The sequence below is a fragment of the Poecile atricapillus genome, chromosome W (assembly GCF_030490865.1).
Source record: "Poecile atricapillus isolate bPoeAtr1 chromosome W, bPoeAtr1.hap1, whole genome shotgun sequence".
Taxonomy (NCBI): domain Eukaryota; kingdom Metazoa; phylum Chordata; class Aves; order Passeriformes; family Paridae; genus Poecile; species Poecile atricapillus.
Genome location: NC_081288.1, coordinates 18,379,997 through 18,397,476, shown reverse-complemented (window position 1 = coordinate 18,397,476; position 17,480 = coordinate 18,379,997). Strand labels below are relative to the sequence as shown.

The following is a 17,480-nucleotide window of genomic DNA, read 5'->3' as shown; positions in this document are numbered from 1 at the left end:
AAAAGAATCCTTCAAAGGGACATTCTCTGTTTGTCATCTTGATATTGAGATGTGTAAGAGCAGAAACTCTTCCTGGTTCACCTCCCATAGGGGCAGCATCATTCCTCTAAACTGTCCAAGCAACAATGGAAAACTCAAAGGTTCTAATAAAAATTTAGGAGGGAAAAAGATTGTATGAAGCAAGTAAGAGAAAGCAGAAATGAAAACAATACACTTACCATAAATCTTAGAGGTAAAACTTGAATTATGTGGGTAGGCCAGCTATTTAGAATGGATCTTTCTGTGTCTGCACAGCTGGGGTAGCATGAAAAAAGGTGGTTTTCACTTCTTTCTTCTTTCTTTTCCTTGTCCTTTTCCTCAAGTGTAGTAGTAGTAGTAGTAGTAGTAATAATAATAATAATAATAATAATTAGAACACAAAGAGGAAGGGACAGGAAAATATCTGAAAGAATTTCTTGGAAAGGCTCAGTCATAGCAGAGCACAGCAATAATGTGTTTGAATGGGGAGGTGGATAACTCTAGACAGATGCTAGAGGTACATCACCACCACACTGGCTGGGAAGTTGTTTAGGGTTGTCTAAGGGGATAAATATGAAGTCAGCAGCATGATGATCATGACATCAGAGTGTCTTTATACATACTGTGTTGAATTGTTCTGGGTGGAATACTGGGGAAAATTCCACAAAGTGAAATATTTAGAAAAACTGAGAAGATTCCCAAGAAATGGGTTTGTTTTATGCTGCGAGTTAGGCAGAACTGGGTTGAGACAAGTGTTATAGCACTGGGACCATTTCTCTCCTGGAACAAGAAGAGGCAGACTGGATGACCTAATACATTTTCTCATATCATAGCTACATCTTTGAAAACAAATCTCACCAAGAGCTAAAAAAGGATTTTTATATCCATCAGGTTTTCTGTCTCTGCTTGAAGGTACTTCACTTCATCCCAGGGCTCCTGAAGCTGTTTGTAAATATTTCATAGAGTTCAGAGGGTCTCTCTCACTTCAGTTGTTGTTTCTGTGTGTCTGATGTTTGCCTCATGGGCTGCTTCAGTAAATAGGTTTTTAATGGTATTAGGAGCAAAAAGCACCTGAGGTCCAGAAATTCTAAAAGCCATCCTACTGCGACAGTGGTGTGTTGCTGCAAATATGTAATTGTGAATGCATCACATTCCTCTGTTTCCACTACAGTCTTGACTGGATAAAAGTGAGTGGGGTCACTTGACTCCCACCTTTCAAAAGCAGATCTCCAAACATGATTCCAGGTTAAAACATCTCCACCAGAAGTGGTCTCACTTTAGAAGCTGCATAAATATTGAGTATCTCCAACTGGTATCAATGAGATTTACCTCTGTGTAACAGGTAAATCCAATGCCAGCATTTGGCTGACAGTGGCCTCTCCAAGACAATACTTAATGAAACTTCATGTCTCCAGAGACTCTGTGCAGGCCAAAGGCACTTCCCCAGTGATATTCCCCAGCTGGACTGGATGATCCTTGTGTCCTCCTTCCAGCTCAGCATATGTGATTCAGTGTTACCAGAGTAATGTAAGGCTCTCTGGGTGCCATGCATTGGTTTCTGCAGAGAAGTGGCTTCAGTGGCTCTAGGAGAGCCTCATCGGCGAGAGACTGTGCTGGCACCTGGGTGATGGAGAGTTATTTACAACCAGCAACCACTATGAACAAGGTGAGATACTTTCTAAAGGAGCCTGTGTGCTACAGGCAGCATCAAACTGTTGCTCAGAGTATTTCTGGAGGAGCAACAAGCAGTGAGGGTATTGCATTCAGTATTGAACTGCCTGGTGAACAGAGAAGTTGATTGTAATTTTTTTAATTATTTCTAAGGCATCAGAGTTTATGCTGGTTTTATATTTAAGTACATGAGATATGACTGATGTTTCAGCTGATGTTACTTAGTATTGTGTTTCATTTGTAGGCATAGGAGCATTTAAGTGAAGGCTCCAAGCTAAAATGGTCTCAGCGTGCTTGTCCAAACTGGCACATTTACCTCAGAGAGGAGCCTGGGAATGAGGCAGTGCAGATGCCACCAGACAGAGACATTTCTGGTGTGAGTGCATGCAAGGCAGTCGATGTCCAGGCTGCATGTGAGGCAGCATGAAGAATTGCTCAGGTATTGTCTGTCCTGGGCCTGTATGCTGCAATTCATGTGCAGGTAAGCATTGTTGATGAGCTCTAAACCTCACAAATGCTTTCTGAAACAGCAGCATAAACAGAAACATGAAAATTAGGCTACAGAATGTCAGAGTTGTTACTGGCAACTAGCAAGTAACACTGTAGCCTCTTTATTTTTCTTCTTGTTTGCTTAGTTCTCCTTACATGCTGTGATGTTTGCCAAAGCACTGCTCCTTTGCCTTACACCAATAAAGCCAACAGCGTGACCTGTCTCTGTATTTTTAAACTCAAGTTGCTTGATAGCATCTTCAAGTTAATTAATAAATATATTACTGCCCTCTGAGGACAGATACTAAGGTATTGACTAGGCATGCAAACCACTTAAAAATCAGATGAAATGAAGATCTGAGCTGGAGTCATTGTCATAGTTTCCCCCTAGCTGGCAGCCAAGCCCCACACAGCCGCTCACTCACGCCCCCACCAGCAGGATCAGGGAGAGAACTAGAAGGATAAAAGGTGGAAAACTTGTGGGCTGGGATAAAGACAGTTTAGTAGAGAAAGCCAAAAGGTGCGCACACAAGAAAAGAAAAACAAGGAATTAATTCATTGCTTCCTATGGGCAGGCAGGTGTTCAGCCTTCTCCAGGAGAGCAGGGCTCCATCACATGTAACAGTGACTTGGGAAGAGAAATGCCATCACTTCAAACATTTTTTGTCCTCCTTCCTCCGTCCCCCCTCTTCCTTCTTTCCACCACCTTTATATACCGGGCATGATGTCTTATGGTCTGGAACATCTCTTTGTTCAGTTGGGGTCACCCATCCTGGCTGTGCCTTCTCCCAGCCTCCCAGTCACCCCCAGCTTCCTCACCAGCCTCACAAAAAGCAGAAAAGGCCTTGGCTCTGTGTAAGCTCTGCTCAGCAATAAAAAACCATCTCTATATTATCAACCCTGTGTTCAGCACAAATGCAAAACACAGACATGTACCAGCCACTGTGAAGAAAATTAATCCTCCCCTAGCCAAATCCAGCACAGTCATGCAGAACACCCCAGAGGGGGGGTAACAGAATTTGTGTTCATTTATCAAAACAAATATGTCTTCCAGAGAAAGAGGTCTCTGGTTATATCAAAAAGGAATAACCACATCCAAGAGCCTTCAGCATAACTGCAAGCTTCAAGCAATCCACAGCATCAAAAACATTGAGAGGCCATTGGCCATTGCACCAGAAATTTTGCCTTTGGCCAAGGGCATACTCACAGGAATGAGGGTAGAGCAATATGGTTAGGAGGCGGTCCTAATTTCCACTTGGTTGTTGAGTAGCTTTCTTTTATAGGAAGACTAAATGTTTGTGAGGCTTGTGTTGTCTTGGTGGTAGTGAGGATTGAAAGACAAGGATGGATTATGAAGGGTGACACTGACTCTGCCAGCAAGACACTGATGTTTAAACACATAAGACATGCATATGTGTATTACAATATAAGCATTAATTGAGAAAGGTTATCCATCCTATCTGACCTATCCCTAAAGAACAATGACTCTTAAAACTCCAGCAATGGGGAATATTGCCCTGAGAAACATGATGTCACCATGTTCTCTCTCTCCCACATCAAAGCTGCAGTTTCTGTATTTGATTCCTGTTATTGGTTTACATTTTTTAAACTCTTAAAATACTCTTTTCTCAGGCCAATGCCAACCCTAATGGACTTTTTCTGCTCAGAGTAGAGGCTAGAAACTGAAAGGTGCAAGTTAGTATCTAAACTTGTATTAGATCAGATATGTGGATAGTCAGCAGCATGTATGTAAAGTACTAGAGAATCAAATAACAGCAGGTATTCAGGCCAGGGGAAGCTCAGCTACCCTAGATATTATGAAGGAAAATCCTTAGACTGGAACATAACTGAACAGTCATTTTCTGAACAGTAAAATTATTTGATTGAGGTGGTATTCTTTCCTGCCCTTTCTTGGAACACATTCATTCACATTAGTGGGGGGTTTTATGCCTAAATGGGATGGTTTTGAGTTGTAAAATGTGATTATTCACACTGGAATAATAATGTAAGGCATATAAAGCTGCTTAGTCCTTAAAGCTGATCAGTTTATCACTGTCCAACACAAAGGACTCAGAAATCAGATATCTGAACAAGCTGGATGTGTTAAAGCAGTGACCAGGGATGCTATGGGAACAGGAGAGTCTGGACTAATCTTTGCAAACATGAGGTACAGTCCCAGTTTTAGTAAAGTACGTCAGGCAGGAAAACCAATGTTCCTTGCTCCTTTGTTTCCCTGTTTTCATCTGCTTCTTGTTTCCTAGGAGAGCTGCATCTTCTTTTCCAGCGTCTACTTCGACTACATTCTCCCTCCATCTAATCATTTACCCATCCCTCCCCTTCCTTTTCTGCTGGCTGTCACTTCTGTTCCCTTAATAGCAGTTTCAGGGCTCATGCTGAGGGTCCCTCAAATGCCACATAGGTCAGTATTTACAGTGCTTGTGAATAAATGCTGGTTTTTTTCAGCTTCCCCCACACGGACACAGGTGAGGGCAGGAAGCAGCAGGGAGAGGAGCAGAGCAGGCACTCACATTATGGACCCCAAAGTCACCACTCACATGTGGAAGGAAAACAGGTCAGCACCAGGTTCTGGTGACACCAAACAGCATGTAGGGTATGGAAGGGGCCTATAGGCAAAGTCATTTCCATGTCCCAGTCCCATCACCTTTCCAGCCTCCCACATGTCTCCAGAGGAAAATGCTTTGCTTTTTACTTTCTGAATGTTTGGGCTCTTCTCTGGGAGAAAAGAGCAACAGTTTTATAAATAATGACTGAAATAAATTACACTCGAATCAAATGAAAGCTATGTAAATATTCCAAAGATTATTACAAGAAAATCTGGAGTAGGTTATTATTTCTTTATAAAATAGAGCTTGTTAGATCAACATTTCTTTTAATGGTAGAATGAAAACTGAGTCAAGAATCTGGTGGATTCAAATTTTTTTCTTGTTTTCCCTACTTCTGCTTTACTGGCAGTCTCCACCCATCCTCATAATTTCTGCTCATGTATTTAACTGAGGCAAAGAGCTATGAAAGCTCCATCAGCTGAAAAAATCAGAGGTAAGAGTGTTCAGCAGCCAAGTTCAAATCACCATCTGAATATTATCTAATTTCCCACTGGAGATATGAATGTTTCAAGTTTAGCATTGTCACAGAATGGTAAATCTTGTCCTGAACTAGTTCTCAGGAAGTTCCAAAGGAAACAATATCTATACATGTGCTCTGTACTGGAATAGTTTAAAGTAAAGGAAAAAAACAAAAAAAAAAGGAAAAAACAGCCTTGTTTTTTCTATTGCCTCACAGTGGATCAATCAGACAGAAATTCCTAGAAACACAAAAATATATGTAGTATATCTTAGAGTGGGAGAGATAATAAACTGCTATAGGTGCTAAAGAGATGGCAAAATAAAAAAAACTATCTGGGTTATATTCTTAAAAATATCTCCTACATTCTTTTCCTGGAGAGCAAAGTAATTTTTTTAAGTGTGTATTATTCTGAGTAGTAATCAGAAAATGACTGAACTCTGGACAACAGCCTAATTTTTGTTCTGCTTCACCTTTTCTGTCCAGGGTAACAGGGAACCCAACTGGTGTCATTAGTATCTGTGTTTATACAAATCATCCAGACCTGTATTTCTGCTGTTATGACTGAGAATTCAAACCAGCACTTTCAAATGTGCATGCGCCAAATGCTGCAATTTACAAGACAAATACTGTCTTTTCAGTGCATTAAAAGGCTAAGCAGTTTTTGAAATTTGAATACATTTTAAGGGCACTTTAGGCATCCTAAGTTGAATGTGCATCAAATTTTCACACCACTTTGAGTAATCATATCAATTACCACACCAATATGCAAGTCTTTTAATTGTTTTGATTAAGAAACTGGAAGACTGGGGTTTTTTGAAGATACCGTCTTCTGTTGAAACAATATAATAAAGGAGACCAAGTTTAAGTTTCATCTAATATCTTGTTTGGATATCCACATTTTGCAGCATCTCATAAAGACTCATAAAGTTTGATGAGAGTTTTTTGGTATTGCTTGTTTATTTGTTTGTTTGTATTTTGGGGAGGTTGTTTTTTTGTTCTTTGGTGGATTTTTGTTTGTTTGTTGGTTGGTTTGGTTTGGGGTTTAGGTTTTGGTTTTGTTTTTTTTTGAGAAGAGATGAAGTGTCTAAATGCTCACAATGGGACAGCTGCTCTCAGATAATCATATACAATTTCTTACTGACTTCTTAAAATGTTCTCTGAAAGTGCAGGTGTTGATTAAATCAGACAATGTTCTGGTGGTGGGCAACCTAGGTGGAGAGTCTTGGTCTTTTAACAGCTGGATTTGTTTTCTCATCCAAATTCAAATTAATTAAAAAAATTCTGAGGAGGATCAAACCCCAGTGCATAACCAGGAGTTTGGTGGGACATGGCAGGTTTTACATTTACAAGTTTGCATTACCTGCTGCAATACCAGATGAACTGGCTGTGCTGCATTGCAGGAGTCAACCAGCCAGTGGCCCAAAGATTGATAGCAAAAACCTGCCTTTCACATCTAGGCTGTAATTTGATTCTGACCTATGTTGATCATGAAAGCCAGTCTCTGTAAAAGGTGTTGATGATATCAATTATCAGTAGAAAGGATTTCATATCACCAAGAAATGACTACTGTTATTAATTATTTATCTTATATCATGATGGATCAAGAAAGGAGTCCAAGTAGCCACCATGTGAAGAAGCAGAAAATTACATTTATCACTATGTGTGGATTCCCCCAGTCAAAAGGAAAGTATAGTATGAATAGTAGATTTTTGTCTCCTTCCTACAAAACAGTTTTTTAAAGTAGTTCTTAAGTGTTTGTTTTTTTTAATCTCATCTATTTTGGGAGGTAACTCTGCCATGTTTCCAGCATTGGACATTACGTCTCAATATTAGAACTGCAGTTCTTCAGTGGAACATCAAATGTGATAAGAAAGTCTAGCAAAATTCTAAGTGAATGAAAATCTTCTGGAAATAATCAGAACATCAGAAGAAAGAGACCCAACACTACTAAAAGCAATGGGAAAGGTATTACAAGTTATAGATTGATAGTAGTCTACTAATTCCACTGCTAGGGTTATGTCCTGGACATAAATTGCTTGGGGAATAAAAGAAAGTTATGACTACGTTCTGGACATTGAGACTAAATTATCCCTTGGTATAAATTTCATGGAAATGAATGGACTTACTCTGTTAGTTAACCTCTATTACTCTGACAGCTTTTCCACAACAGGCTGTGTGCTGAGAGAACCATCTCCTATTACCTCTGCTGCCTTTTCCTTCAGAGATCAGAGACTTGTCCACGTGTTCAGTCCTCAGCATGGGTGTTATTTTACAGAGTTTGTGTGCATTTTTTCTCTACTGTTACGTATTCCCGCCACATAGCAGGAATTGCTGATAATTACCCTCTTCATTAATGTGGCTATTAGACAGAAATGTCTAAACTTGGCCAACTGCTTAGTCTGTACATTTGATTCTTATGTCGTTATGTAGCCTTTCTGTTGACTGCACTGCAGGGCTCCAGTCACAGGAAACCCCAGGCTCCTCTCTCAGCAAGCATAGCCTGTAAAAAAAATCAATTAGAACCCACTGAAATATTAAATTGAAGTTGCATTTATTTACCAGTTGCAACACTGCCAGTATTGAACTGCATTTGAAATGCTTTTCCACAGCAATGGCCCATAGTGTGAACGGTGAAACAGAAACCTCAGTTCTCTCACCATCATCACTATGTTAAGAAGTTGTGCAGTTACACACTCACAACTGAAATGAAACAAAGATAAGGATCTTGCACTTGCAGGTTTCAACCTAGTGTATTTTAGCTGGCCGCCAAAAAATATATCAGGCTCTGTTAGAACAACCTTTCTCTGAAGTCCTGCTGCTTTTCTGGTCCATCAGCTTTTCTTTGCAATGCACTCAAATAAGGTTGCAATTTTTTTATTTATGATAAAGACTTTTGCAGCAAGAAAGCAGCTTAAAGCACCTGATTTAGCAGGTGTTTTACGTGTGTAAGCAGCATTCCAATGGGTGTGGCATACAGGGATTAGACACAGGTCAAGGTTTTACTTCAGATGGGAACACACGGCCACTTTGGGGACAGATGGCACTGGGCACAAGGCGGGGAGCAATTTTGGGGGACAGCAGTGGTGTTCCCGAGGACAAGAAGGGGTCCCGATGTCTGCTGAGCCAGACCTGACCTTTCCCTAGCTTGGAGCATCCTGTGGAAACGTGACAAACACAGCAGCAGTTTGGGCGGCCAAGGCCTGAAGTGCTATCAGTGAAAAAAACAGGGATGTTTTATCGATCCTAGGGATCGAATATTTCAGTTTTCACTAGAGTTACAGCCGGCAGGTTAACATGGGGGTTTTGGGAGCGTGTCTGTCGCTGCCGCACGGTTCGTGCTTGTGAGGATTCACCCCAGAGCCGCAGCGCCGCTGTTCGCCGAGGGATGCCCGGCGTCCTACTCGTTCCTCGTTTGAATTCCGCCGGCATCCCGGGTTTCCCCGCTGCCGGGAAGGACCCGCAGAGCCGTCGGCAGTGGTGTTCAGCGCGATGCCGCAGCCGTGTGTGCGCTCCCCGGTTCCCGGTTCCCGCTGCCGCCGCTGCGCGCCCGCGCCGCCAGGGGGCGCTGCGGCGGGCGGGGCCGCGGGGAGGAGGCGGGGCCCGAGCCCACGTCCGAGTTCCCAGGGCGACGGGGCGGTCGCGCCGTGACGTCACGGTGCTTCCCGGTGACGTCAGGCGGGCCCATGCGCCGTGGCCGCGGCGATTCTGTGTGACGTCACGAGGCCGGCCGTGACGCGCCGGCGGCGCTGGGAGCGGGCCGGGACCGCGCTCGCCGCCCGCCCCTCGCACTACGGGTCGCGGCTGGGGCCGCCCCGGCGGCGGGGACGCGGCCGCCCCCGGCCCCGCCCTCGACCCGGCGCTCCGGCCCAAGATGGCGGCGCTGAGCAGCGGCGGCAGCGCCGAGGGGGCCTCGCTCTTCAACGGGGACATGGAGCCCGAGCCGCCCGCGCTCGGCGCCGGCTACGCGGGGGGCGGCAGCGGGGACCCGGCCATACCGGAGGAGGTGAGGCCACGCGGCGGCCGCCCGCCCCCGGGGCTCGGGCCCGGCCGTGCCGGGGGCGGCCCGTGCCGGCGGGGGCCGGGAGCGGGGGCCGCGGTGGGGAGGGTGCGGGTCCCGGTCGGGTTGCGGAGAAGCCCGGCTCGGCGCCTCTGCGGCCGCGGGTGCCGTGTCCGGAGAAGGTGCTCTGTGGGGGTTTGCCATCGTTTCCCACCGATGGTTTAAAACACTCGAAATGTATTTCTAACCCCAGGTTGGGTTCGGTTCGCTTTGCGGACGTGCCTTTTGTGGACGTTTTTTGCACAAAGCGTCTTAGGAAATGTTAACGGACAGGGCACCGTGGAGGCAGTGAGGATGTCAGGCCTCTGGTTGGTGTCTTTCTTACATACTTCCTGTGTTTTTGGGGCTTATTACTTAACTTCCCAATCCCACGGGGAGCGAGCGGTACTACCTGTTTTGCTGGGGCTGAAGTGTGAGTTGCGAACGCTTCTGAAATGTTTTCGGAAGGGGGAATAAACTGTGCGGTAACAACACAAGGTGCTTCGCAGATTCAAAGCACTGTAGGCATCCAAGGCAGACCAACCTGCCAGATGCCATCCCTCGAGTCTGTTCTGGAGGTAAATACAGATGCCAGAAGCTCTGCTGTTTTGTTCTCAGCGTTACCGGCTGGAGAGTGTTTCTGATCGGCTTTCCCCGATGTGTCTGTGCAGTTGGTACAAGACCTCTCATCTCTGAGCAGCCTTATGGCCCTGCGAGATGCCCAGCCCACCGGGGAGCCTCTCCTTTCCAGCCTCCAGCAGGGAAAATGAGCTGGCTTGGACTAGCTGCTCTCAGAGGGGTCGAATTTGATTCCAGACTCCCCAAAGGCTGGGGTTGTATCCATTTATTGACAGCACAGTGAGTTGAGAAGTTTGAGAAGTGCTAGAGCTTGTGCTGGGTAGATGGCCGGAAAGGAGAAGTAGGGAAAGAGTCCATCCCTATAGATGCTGGCAAGACGTGAAGTTGATTCCCTCATCTTAAGGAGTTCCTGACTTACTTGCTGAAGGTAGGCAAAACTCGGCAGTACACATCTATTTTACACCTACCCAGCATGGTGATTAAACACCTTGAGTAATGCTGGTCCAGTCTGAACTTTCCTGAGTAAGGAGAAACTCTTCAGCTGGTTGAGAAACCCAAACACCTGAAGAGAGGGGTTTAACAAACAAACGCTTTTAGCAGAAAAGTGAGGTTAAAAAGCTTCTGAATTTCTCAGTTATTTCTGTAATTGAATTCTGTAATTCTGTATTCTGTAATTAAAAAAAAAAATCTATGTAATTAATCCAGTAGTTGGTTTATATTGTGGCCCTAGAAACAGCAATATCAATACAGCTCAGCTGCTTAAACTGAAATATAGAAGAGAGGAGAAGGCAGTGGCAGGAGGCAAGAATTTTTTAGAAAAATAATTTTTGTACTGAAGGGGGTGTCTGTGAAACTGCTCTAAGTCACTTGAACTTCAAAAATGTTTTAGACTCTGTCAGTCAGATTTGATTCCAAATGGTAAATTACATAGTGTGGCTGCTTCTGCTTCCATCCTGAGTATCTTCCCTGGATGAGGCAGAGAGACAAGTGGTCCAGCATGCGGAACACCTGCCGAGCAGAAAGGTTGATATGTTGTCGGTATGGGTGTAAGTATGTAGGAGGTGTGTGGAGGATAGTCTTGTATTATTTAAAAGGAAACACCTTCTGCATTGGAAATACTGAAACACACGGGTCTCAAGGCAGAGCTGGTTGCAGAGTTTTTGTTTTCTGATGTGGTTTTGTTCTGTACTTAGCTGGTTCTTCCTCAAGTTGTAGGTAATTAAGTTTTGTTTACTGTATAAGTACACCTATTACTTCACTTAAAGCTGTACCTTAATGAAGTTCAAGCCCAAAAAATTGCTGACACAGTTAAAATGGAAACTATCCTTAATACTAAAACAAGCCAACCTAAAGTGTAATGCAAGTTCAAAGTGACATAAGTCAGAAAAATACTGAAGTGCTTGTAACTGACTCATGGCTGCAATGTAAGTACATGTTCTAGTGTTTTGTTTCATTGCTTCAAGACAAGGTAAATCTAGGCTTTAGCAACCTTGCTGTGGAAGCCTGTCAAGGAGCATGACCTTACTTATTTAAGGCAATACCTGAAAAGGTTTCAGTTCCTATAGTCTTTAGGGAAATGCAGTCCTGATTTCCAGAAGGCAGACCTTTAGTCCTGCACTCAGTTTCTGCTCTTAAAAGGGGAGCAGAGAAGAATTTCTGACATAAATTGAAGTCATCTTACACTTACTTGTTTGTTAGAACCCTCTGATAAACAAGATGTTCTGTATTGAGATTGTCATCAAGTGCTCTGTGTTGGTTACAGCTGCATCACTGTCCCTTATGAATTCTCAAGGGTTAGGGCTTTGAAAAACAGATTTAAGCCATATTGTTCAACTCATGACCAGATTGTAATCAAATAGTGAATTTATGTCTTTAAAGGTTGCTTTGGTAGCCTAAGTGCTGTTACTATAAGTCTTCTAGTAATGAGAATTATATATTTTCTAATAAATAGTGTAATAATTGCTTAATCCTTTTTCCTCTGTATTGAAACTCGGAGTTGGTAAGGGTAGTTGTCCATGCAGTCATAGAAAAGATACAGGAAATGGCTACTTCTTTCAGACAGAAGGATTTGGAAAGGGTAGGGGCAAGTGTGTTTGGAAGAAATTTTTTCCTCTTCCACTCTCTGTTTGGCCGCTGGTGCTGGGAGGCCTCGGATGCAAGCTGGCATCCACAGGCACAGAAGTTGGCTTCTTCCCCAGCATGACTTCTCGGGACAAGAGATTGTTTGGATGGAAGGTTTTCAAAGCATTGCAGGGTTGTTGATATAGTAAGGAGTGTGTGACAGCTGGGAGGAAAAGGTTCTGCTCTTGTTGCTAGAGACTATTTACACCAATATTAAATAATTCAAATGGGATTTTCTGTACTCAGAGCTTTGTGCCCTAAACTGCTCTTTATAAGAAAAAAATTACTTTGAAGGCTGTGAAGTGAGGGCCTGAGCTACTGCATGGTTGTGTTCTAGGCAGCAATGCTGGAATTTATCCTGCATGAATATTAGTTATAGATTTAGAAACCTTAATCCTATGGAACAGATTTAAGAGTAAAATGGAGAATGGATGAAAAGATATATAAAATGAAGATAGTGATGCCTTTTCATTCTAACCTTACAATATGAAGTAAGTGATGGGTTCTCATAACATAATGTAGGTACATGAAGTAAAAGTGGGATTGATTTTGTTGCAGTAGCATTTAGGGACCCTATGGGGTGCTGGGTATTAGAATAACTTTCCTTTAGAGTGTCTGTTTCTCTAAAGAGTTCGCTATTAAACTTGCTACTTATTTGGAAACTTGAAACAATGTGAGTGGTTTTTTACTTCATTGATTTTGTAGTTTTGGGAATACATTTTATGTTCCATCGCAATTACATTTCCTTGCTTTTGTATTCAGTGATTGAGCTAACTTCATAGTCTGTGAATGACATCCTATTTAACTGTGAGGACAAGTTAAAGTGGAGCTGGATGTGAAGCGTCATGTACCTAATATTCTGCAATAGTATACCTCAAAAGATACATGAAATAATTGTTTCTTTTACATAGCATGGGAAAGGCCATGGCTGAATACTGTCTGACTTCGGGTCACAGCTTTGAGAAATGCATGGTCTGGCTGAGGGAAATCGAGAGCAGAGTACTAGCAGTGATGTGAAGTCTGGAAGGTCAGAGCTGTGAAAAAAGACTCAGTAAAATCTGAAGTTGTTGAAAATAGAAATGGAAATTGTGAAATCTGATGCAAAGAAGAATTCAAATAACTTGTTTGCCAGGCTTGTGGTGATTACTGCCAGAAGTAGTGAGTTTAAGTGGTAGCAGAGGAGATGGTTCCATGTTACTGAGATGTTTTTCTTTATGGCTAGGAGTAGTGAAGCATGAAAATAAACTTTCTGAACTTATAAATAAGCTGTTCATTAATAAACTGTCATCTGAACAGGCAAAAATGTATCAGGAGTGAAGGGGGAACTTTGATCCAGGTGTAAAAAAAAGACAATGAGTTTGGTAACCTCTCATCATTTTTTTCCTTAAGGTTTTTATGATTTATTTCTGGCAAGGTGGATCAAACATTAGAACACAACCTTGAAGTACTTGGGTTTAATGGGGATAGTAGAGATTTCTGCTTATGATGTTTTTCCCAAAAGGGAATAGGATTAACAGCTCTGTCCTGTGGTAGCTTGTTTGATAACACAAAACTTGCTTAATACAGTGGTGGCTCCTTCTAGAAGGTTATGATGTCTTGGGAGGCTTGTTTCTTATCTCTGTGGATATCCACAAATTGGTTGGATACAAAATGTTTAGTACTGATTTTTTTTTCCCTGACTTACAGTTTCAATTCTTAATTCCTGTTTGTATTTTGTTATAGTTGTTAAACTCAAAGATCTCTTTATTTTTAAAGCTGTTCTAATAATACACTTCTTGACACGTGTTTAGCCAGGAATGGCAGTTCTTTTGTTGCATGAAGTTAAAAATACTGTAGACCAAATGTGTTTTGAGTTTGGCTGTGTTTTTGGTTTGGTCGGGGTTTTTTTTAATGCAGATACCTTTTGATGGCAGCTATCTTTTAAATTAAACTGATAACCCCCGAGTTTCCTTAAGGCTGCAACATTCCACTTTGTAACAAATTTGTAGTTCAGTTTAATTAATTGTTATATCTATCAAAAAATTTGAATGCATGAAATATTTTGGAGAAAATTTGATTTAGAAGGCAATCCAATTTTATTTGTACTTACAAGAGAAACAAAAGAAGGTTTCGATTGTTCATGGAATTGCTAATTCTCTTCCAGTCCGGCCATCCAAGGAAGGGGTTTCAGGTTTAATGGAGGGGGTTTTTTGAAACGCAGTTTTGGCCAAGTGTAAGTTTTGTTTTCAGTTTGAACCAGTGGCTTCTGAAATGTTGTGAAATGTACAATGTATCAAAAATGCCCTGTCATAATTGTAGTCCCTGTGGCTGCTGCTGCTCCATCTGGGCGGTTAGAGCCAAGTCAATCAAATCTGAGACCCGGAGCTGGAGGTCTTGCCCTTTGCTGTGCCCACGTCACCCCCAGCCAGATCTACTCCCTTGTGCCCATTTGATACCACATAGGTCCTGTCCTGAATTGACTCCACTCACTGGTACTGAAGAAAATCAGCATTGCTTTTGCTTAGTTTCTGCAAACTTAGTGAATGGAATCTCCTCAACATGAGGAGCACCCAATGAGTTCCAAAACGCTTGTGAAGTTGGATGCTAAAGGACTGCGGTAAGGGGGAGTAGTGGTAGTATGGTGTGTGTGTGTGTGTTACCCCTTTTCTGTTTGGTTATTATAAATAATCTTTGTCCCATGAAACTCCATTGGGGCCTTAATTTTTTTATATTTTAATAAGAAGTTGTGCTCAGATGAGACTTCCTTAGTTGGATTTGGCAGATTTAGGTCCTGACACCTTAGGCTTTATGGTGTTGAGCTTCCCCTGTCAGGTTGTAACAATCTTCCTTGGTTTCTCTGGAGCCCTTCTGAGCATGCCTTTTACAGAAATAGGATTGCATGCCATAGCTTTGCCAGTGTGCCAGGGATGTGAAAGTGTCTGTGAGCTTCTTGTGTAGCAAGCGTATGTTTCCAACAGCCTTGACCACGTGAGAGTTCTGGGTACAGTATTTCGTTTTGTGAGGTGTGAGATGGTTTTCATCATTTTCAACCGTTCACACATCTGTGTGTGAACACAGCTACTTTCTCATAGCTAGTGCAGGACACAGAAGTCAGCATGCAATATACACGTTCCTTTGCTTCAGTGTTTTTTATTCCAGTTGCTCTTGAGCTTTTGGGGCATACAGTGGAATCCTCCTAATCCTCCCTCCTGTGCACACCTTCTTTCCAAAACGTTGAAATAACATGTTCAGTCAGCTAATTCTCCCTTCTGTGGCCAGTGCTAAAGAAAGCTGGTTGATGCAGAATTACATGCCTTTTCTTCTTTTTTTTCTCCTGCTTAAGCCCTTTGCTACATTTGGTTTGTTGCACCTTTTTAGCATTTGTGAGTTTTGGAAGAGCAGCAACAGTGTCTTTCTTTATTCTGTTTCTGATGATGTTTTAGGAATGTGAACCCTAGCAAAAAAGAGTATAACAGGCAAAAGTCTAATTTGTAATCCTTCTCTTTAACTGGAGGTGCTGCCAGTTCAGGCAGGAGTTTTGAGGGAGCAGTAATGCCAGTTATTATCCCACCATGATGCTCCCCAACCAACATAAGCGTTTAAAATCAGAAAACAGAGCCTCTCTTCAAAATGGAGCTTGTTTTGCAGTGCCAGATATAGTGCTCGGTATCAAATGAATTTTCCACACTATCTGTATTAAATTCAGGAGATCATGTGAGTGTGTTTGAGCACTGAAGGGCACTTTTGTTTTTCTAAGGTTCTGATCGAGAGAAATGTTTTTGTGGGTTCTCCCAGTATACCTGCACAAAGCTTAGCACAAAGGGGTAATTCAATTTCTACATGAAACATACCAACTTTGTTTAAAATCTTTCTCTGGGAGACAAGCAGAAAAGGCTGGTAATGAGCGATTGAACTTAGTTTAAAAATGTGTTGCGTAACTAAGTAGCTAGGAATTTTTCTTTTGACCCCAGAAAGGGGGATGCCAGATCTAATGTCTTGATCTGTTACATAGTGAGGCTTCTTGAACAGTATCATTATTAGTAAAGCGCTTGTTAAATGCGCTGGTAAGTAATAAATACTCTCCGAATGCAGTTACAATGTGTTCAGGCAACATTTTCTGACACTTGGATCACAGACACCGTGGCTTAATTTTTTTACTCTTGTTTATCTCAGATAAGGGGTTTGTTTTGAGGGTACACATTTCTGGAGTCAGAATAGTGTGGCTAGTTTTTCTCTCTCTAGTACAAGTTATTCACTAATAATGTTTGAAAAGCACTATAAAATCAGCCTGAAATAAAATACACCATTATGACTAAGAAGTTGGTAGTGTCTAGATGTTTGGAACTGGATGGTTGTATATTGGTGCCTCAGTCTTTGATCAGGTTTTGAAATTTTATTAATTAAACATAATAGGTCAAATATTCTCTATAATAGGTTTAAGTAATGTAGATTTAAATGTGAGTCTTTAGTATAGTCTGAGGTAGCTTTCAGAAAAGATTTCTTTAAGCGTTCTATAATTCTGCTAGAATACAGTTTGTACTGTTTCTTGTGACATTTTTAAGCCTATGTAAATCATTGAAAATTGATGTAACTTTTTTCAGATTCTAGGTTAAGTGGTGAGGGTATTTATTTTTTTTTTAATTCTCCTAATTCTACAATGGATGGCAAGGAGCCAATTCTGCCTTTTAAATTATTTCATTTTCCAGGGTGGTACTGGTGTTGCTAAGGCAGGATGGTCTGTTGAGTAGAAGATAGAATGCTGTTTAGGACAATGTGGTTTCTGTGGCAGTTCCTATTTGACTTTTCCTTGACTAGGAGCACATAACTTGTGTTTTAAAAATAAAAAGAAAAAAACAAGTACATTTGCTCTATTTCAGCTTTTGAGATCTGTTTGTGATAAAAATAGGATACCTTAATTTCTTTATTGGATCACAGATATTTCTAAACAAGCAGAGTATATTTCTACTTGACCAACAATTCCAGCTGTCTTTTACATTTTCTAATCAGCTGGTAGGAAACTATGCACAGTAGTCACTATGTAGTAACAGTTTAGTGGTGGAATATTGCGAAGTTTGTAACAAATTATTTTATGGATTGGTAATATGAACTTTTAAATAGGTGCTGATTATCTTTTCAGCGTAGTGTAATTAATTGTGTAGTCTGGCAAGGAGAGAGAAGAATTAAGTTCTGTAGTTCAGCTGAAACTGAGTTTATTTGTTTTGTCATTTTAATTAATGTGACCCAAGCTGTGTAAGAGCTCTACTGGACGAGCATTTGCTTCTTATAGGCAATTATTGTAATTAGCTGGCTGGCTTCCTGCTTTCCATCACAAATGTGACTTTTCAGCTTAAGGTGTGCAGAGAAATAGTCTGGCATCTTCATTATGATCTTTTTAAATGTCAACAATGCATGTATTTATTGTTATTGAGATTCTGTGGTAGTTACCTGGTTAATGCAAAATTGCCTTCTTAAACAGGTAAGAAAACCTAGGTAGTTTATTTCT

General features: G+C 41.8%; 1 protein-coding gene across 1 annotated transcript in view; it reads left to right on the top strand.

Moving 5' to 3' along the window:
* The first annotated feature begins 8,937 nt into the window (after nt 1-8,937).
* Nucleotides 8,938-17,480, top strand: part of LOC131591673 (serine/threonine-protein kinase B-raf) — an 81,575-nt gene continuing 73,032 nt past the window's right edge. Inside the window, exon 1 of the mRNA XM_058862602.1 lies at nt 8,938-9,265. Coding sequence (XP_058718585.1) covers nt 9,134-9,265 — 132 coding nt within the window. The 5' untranslated portion in view covers nt 8,938-9,133. The remainder of the gene's footprint in view (nt 9,266-17,480) is intronic.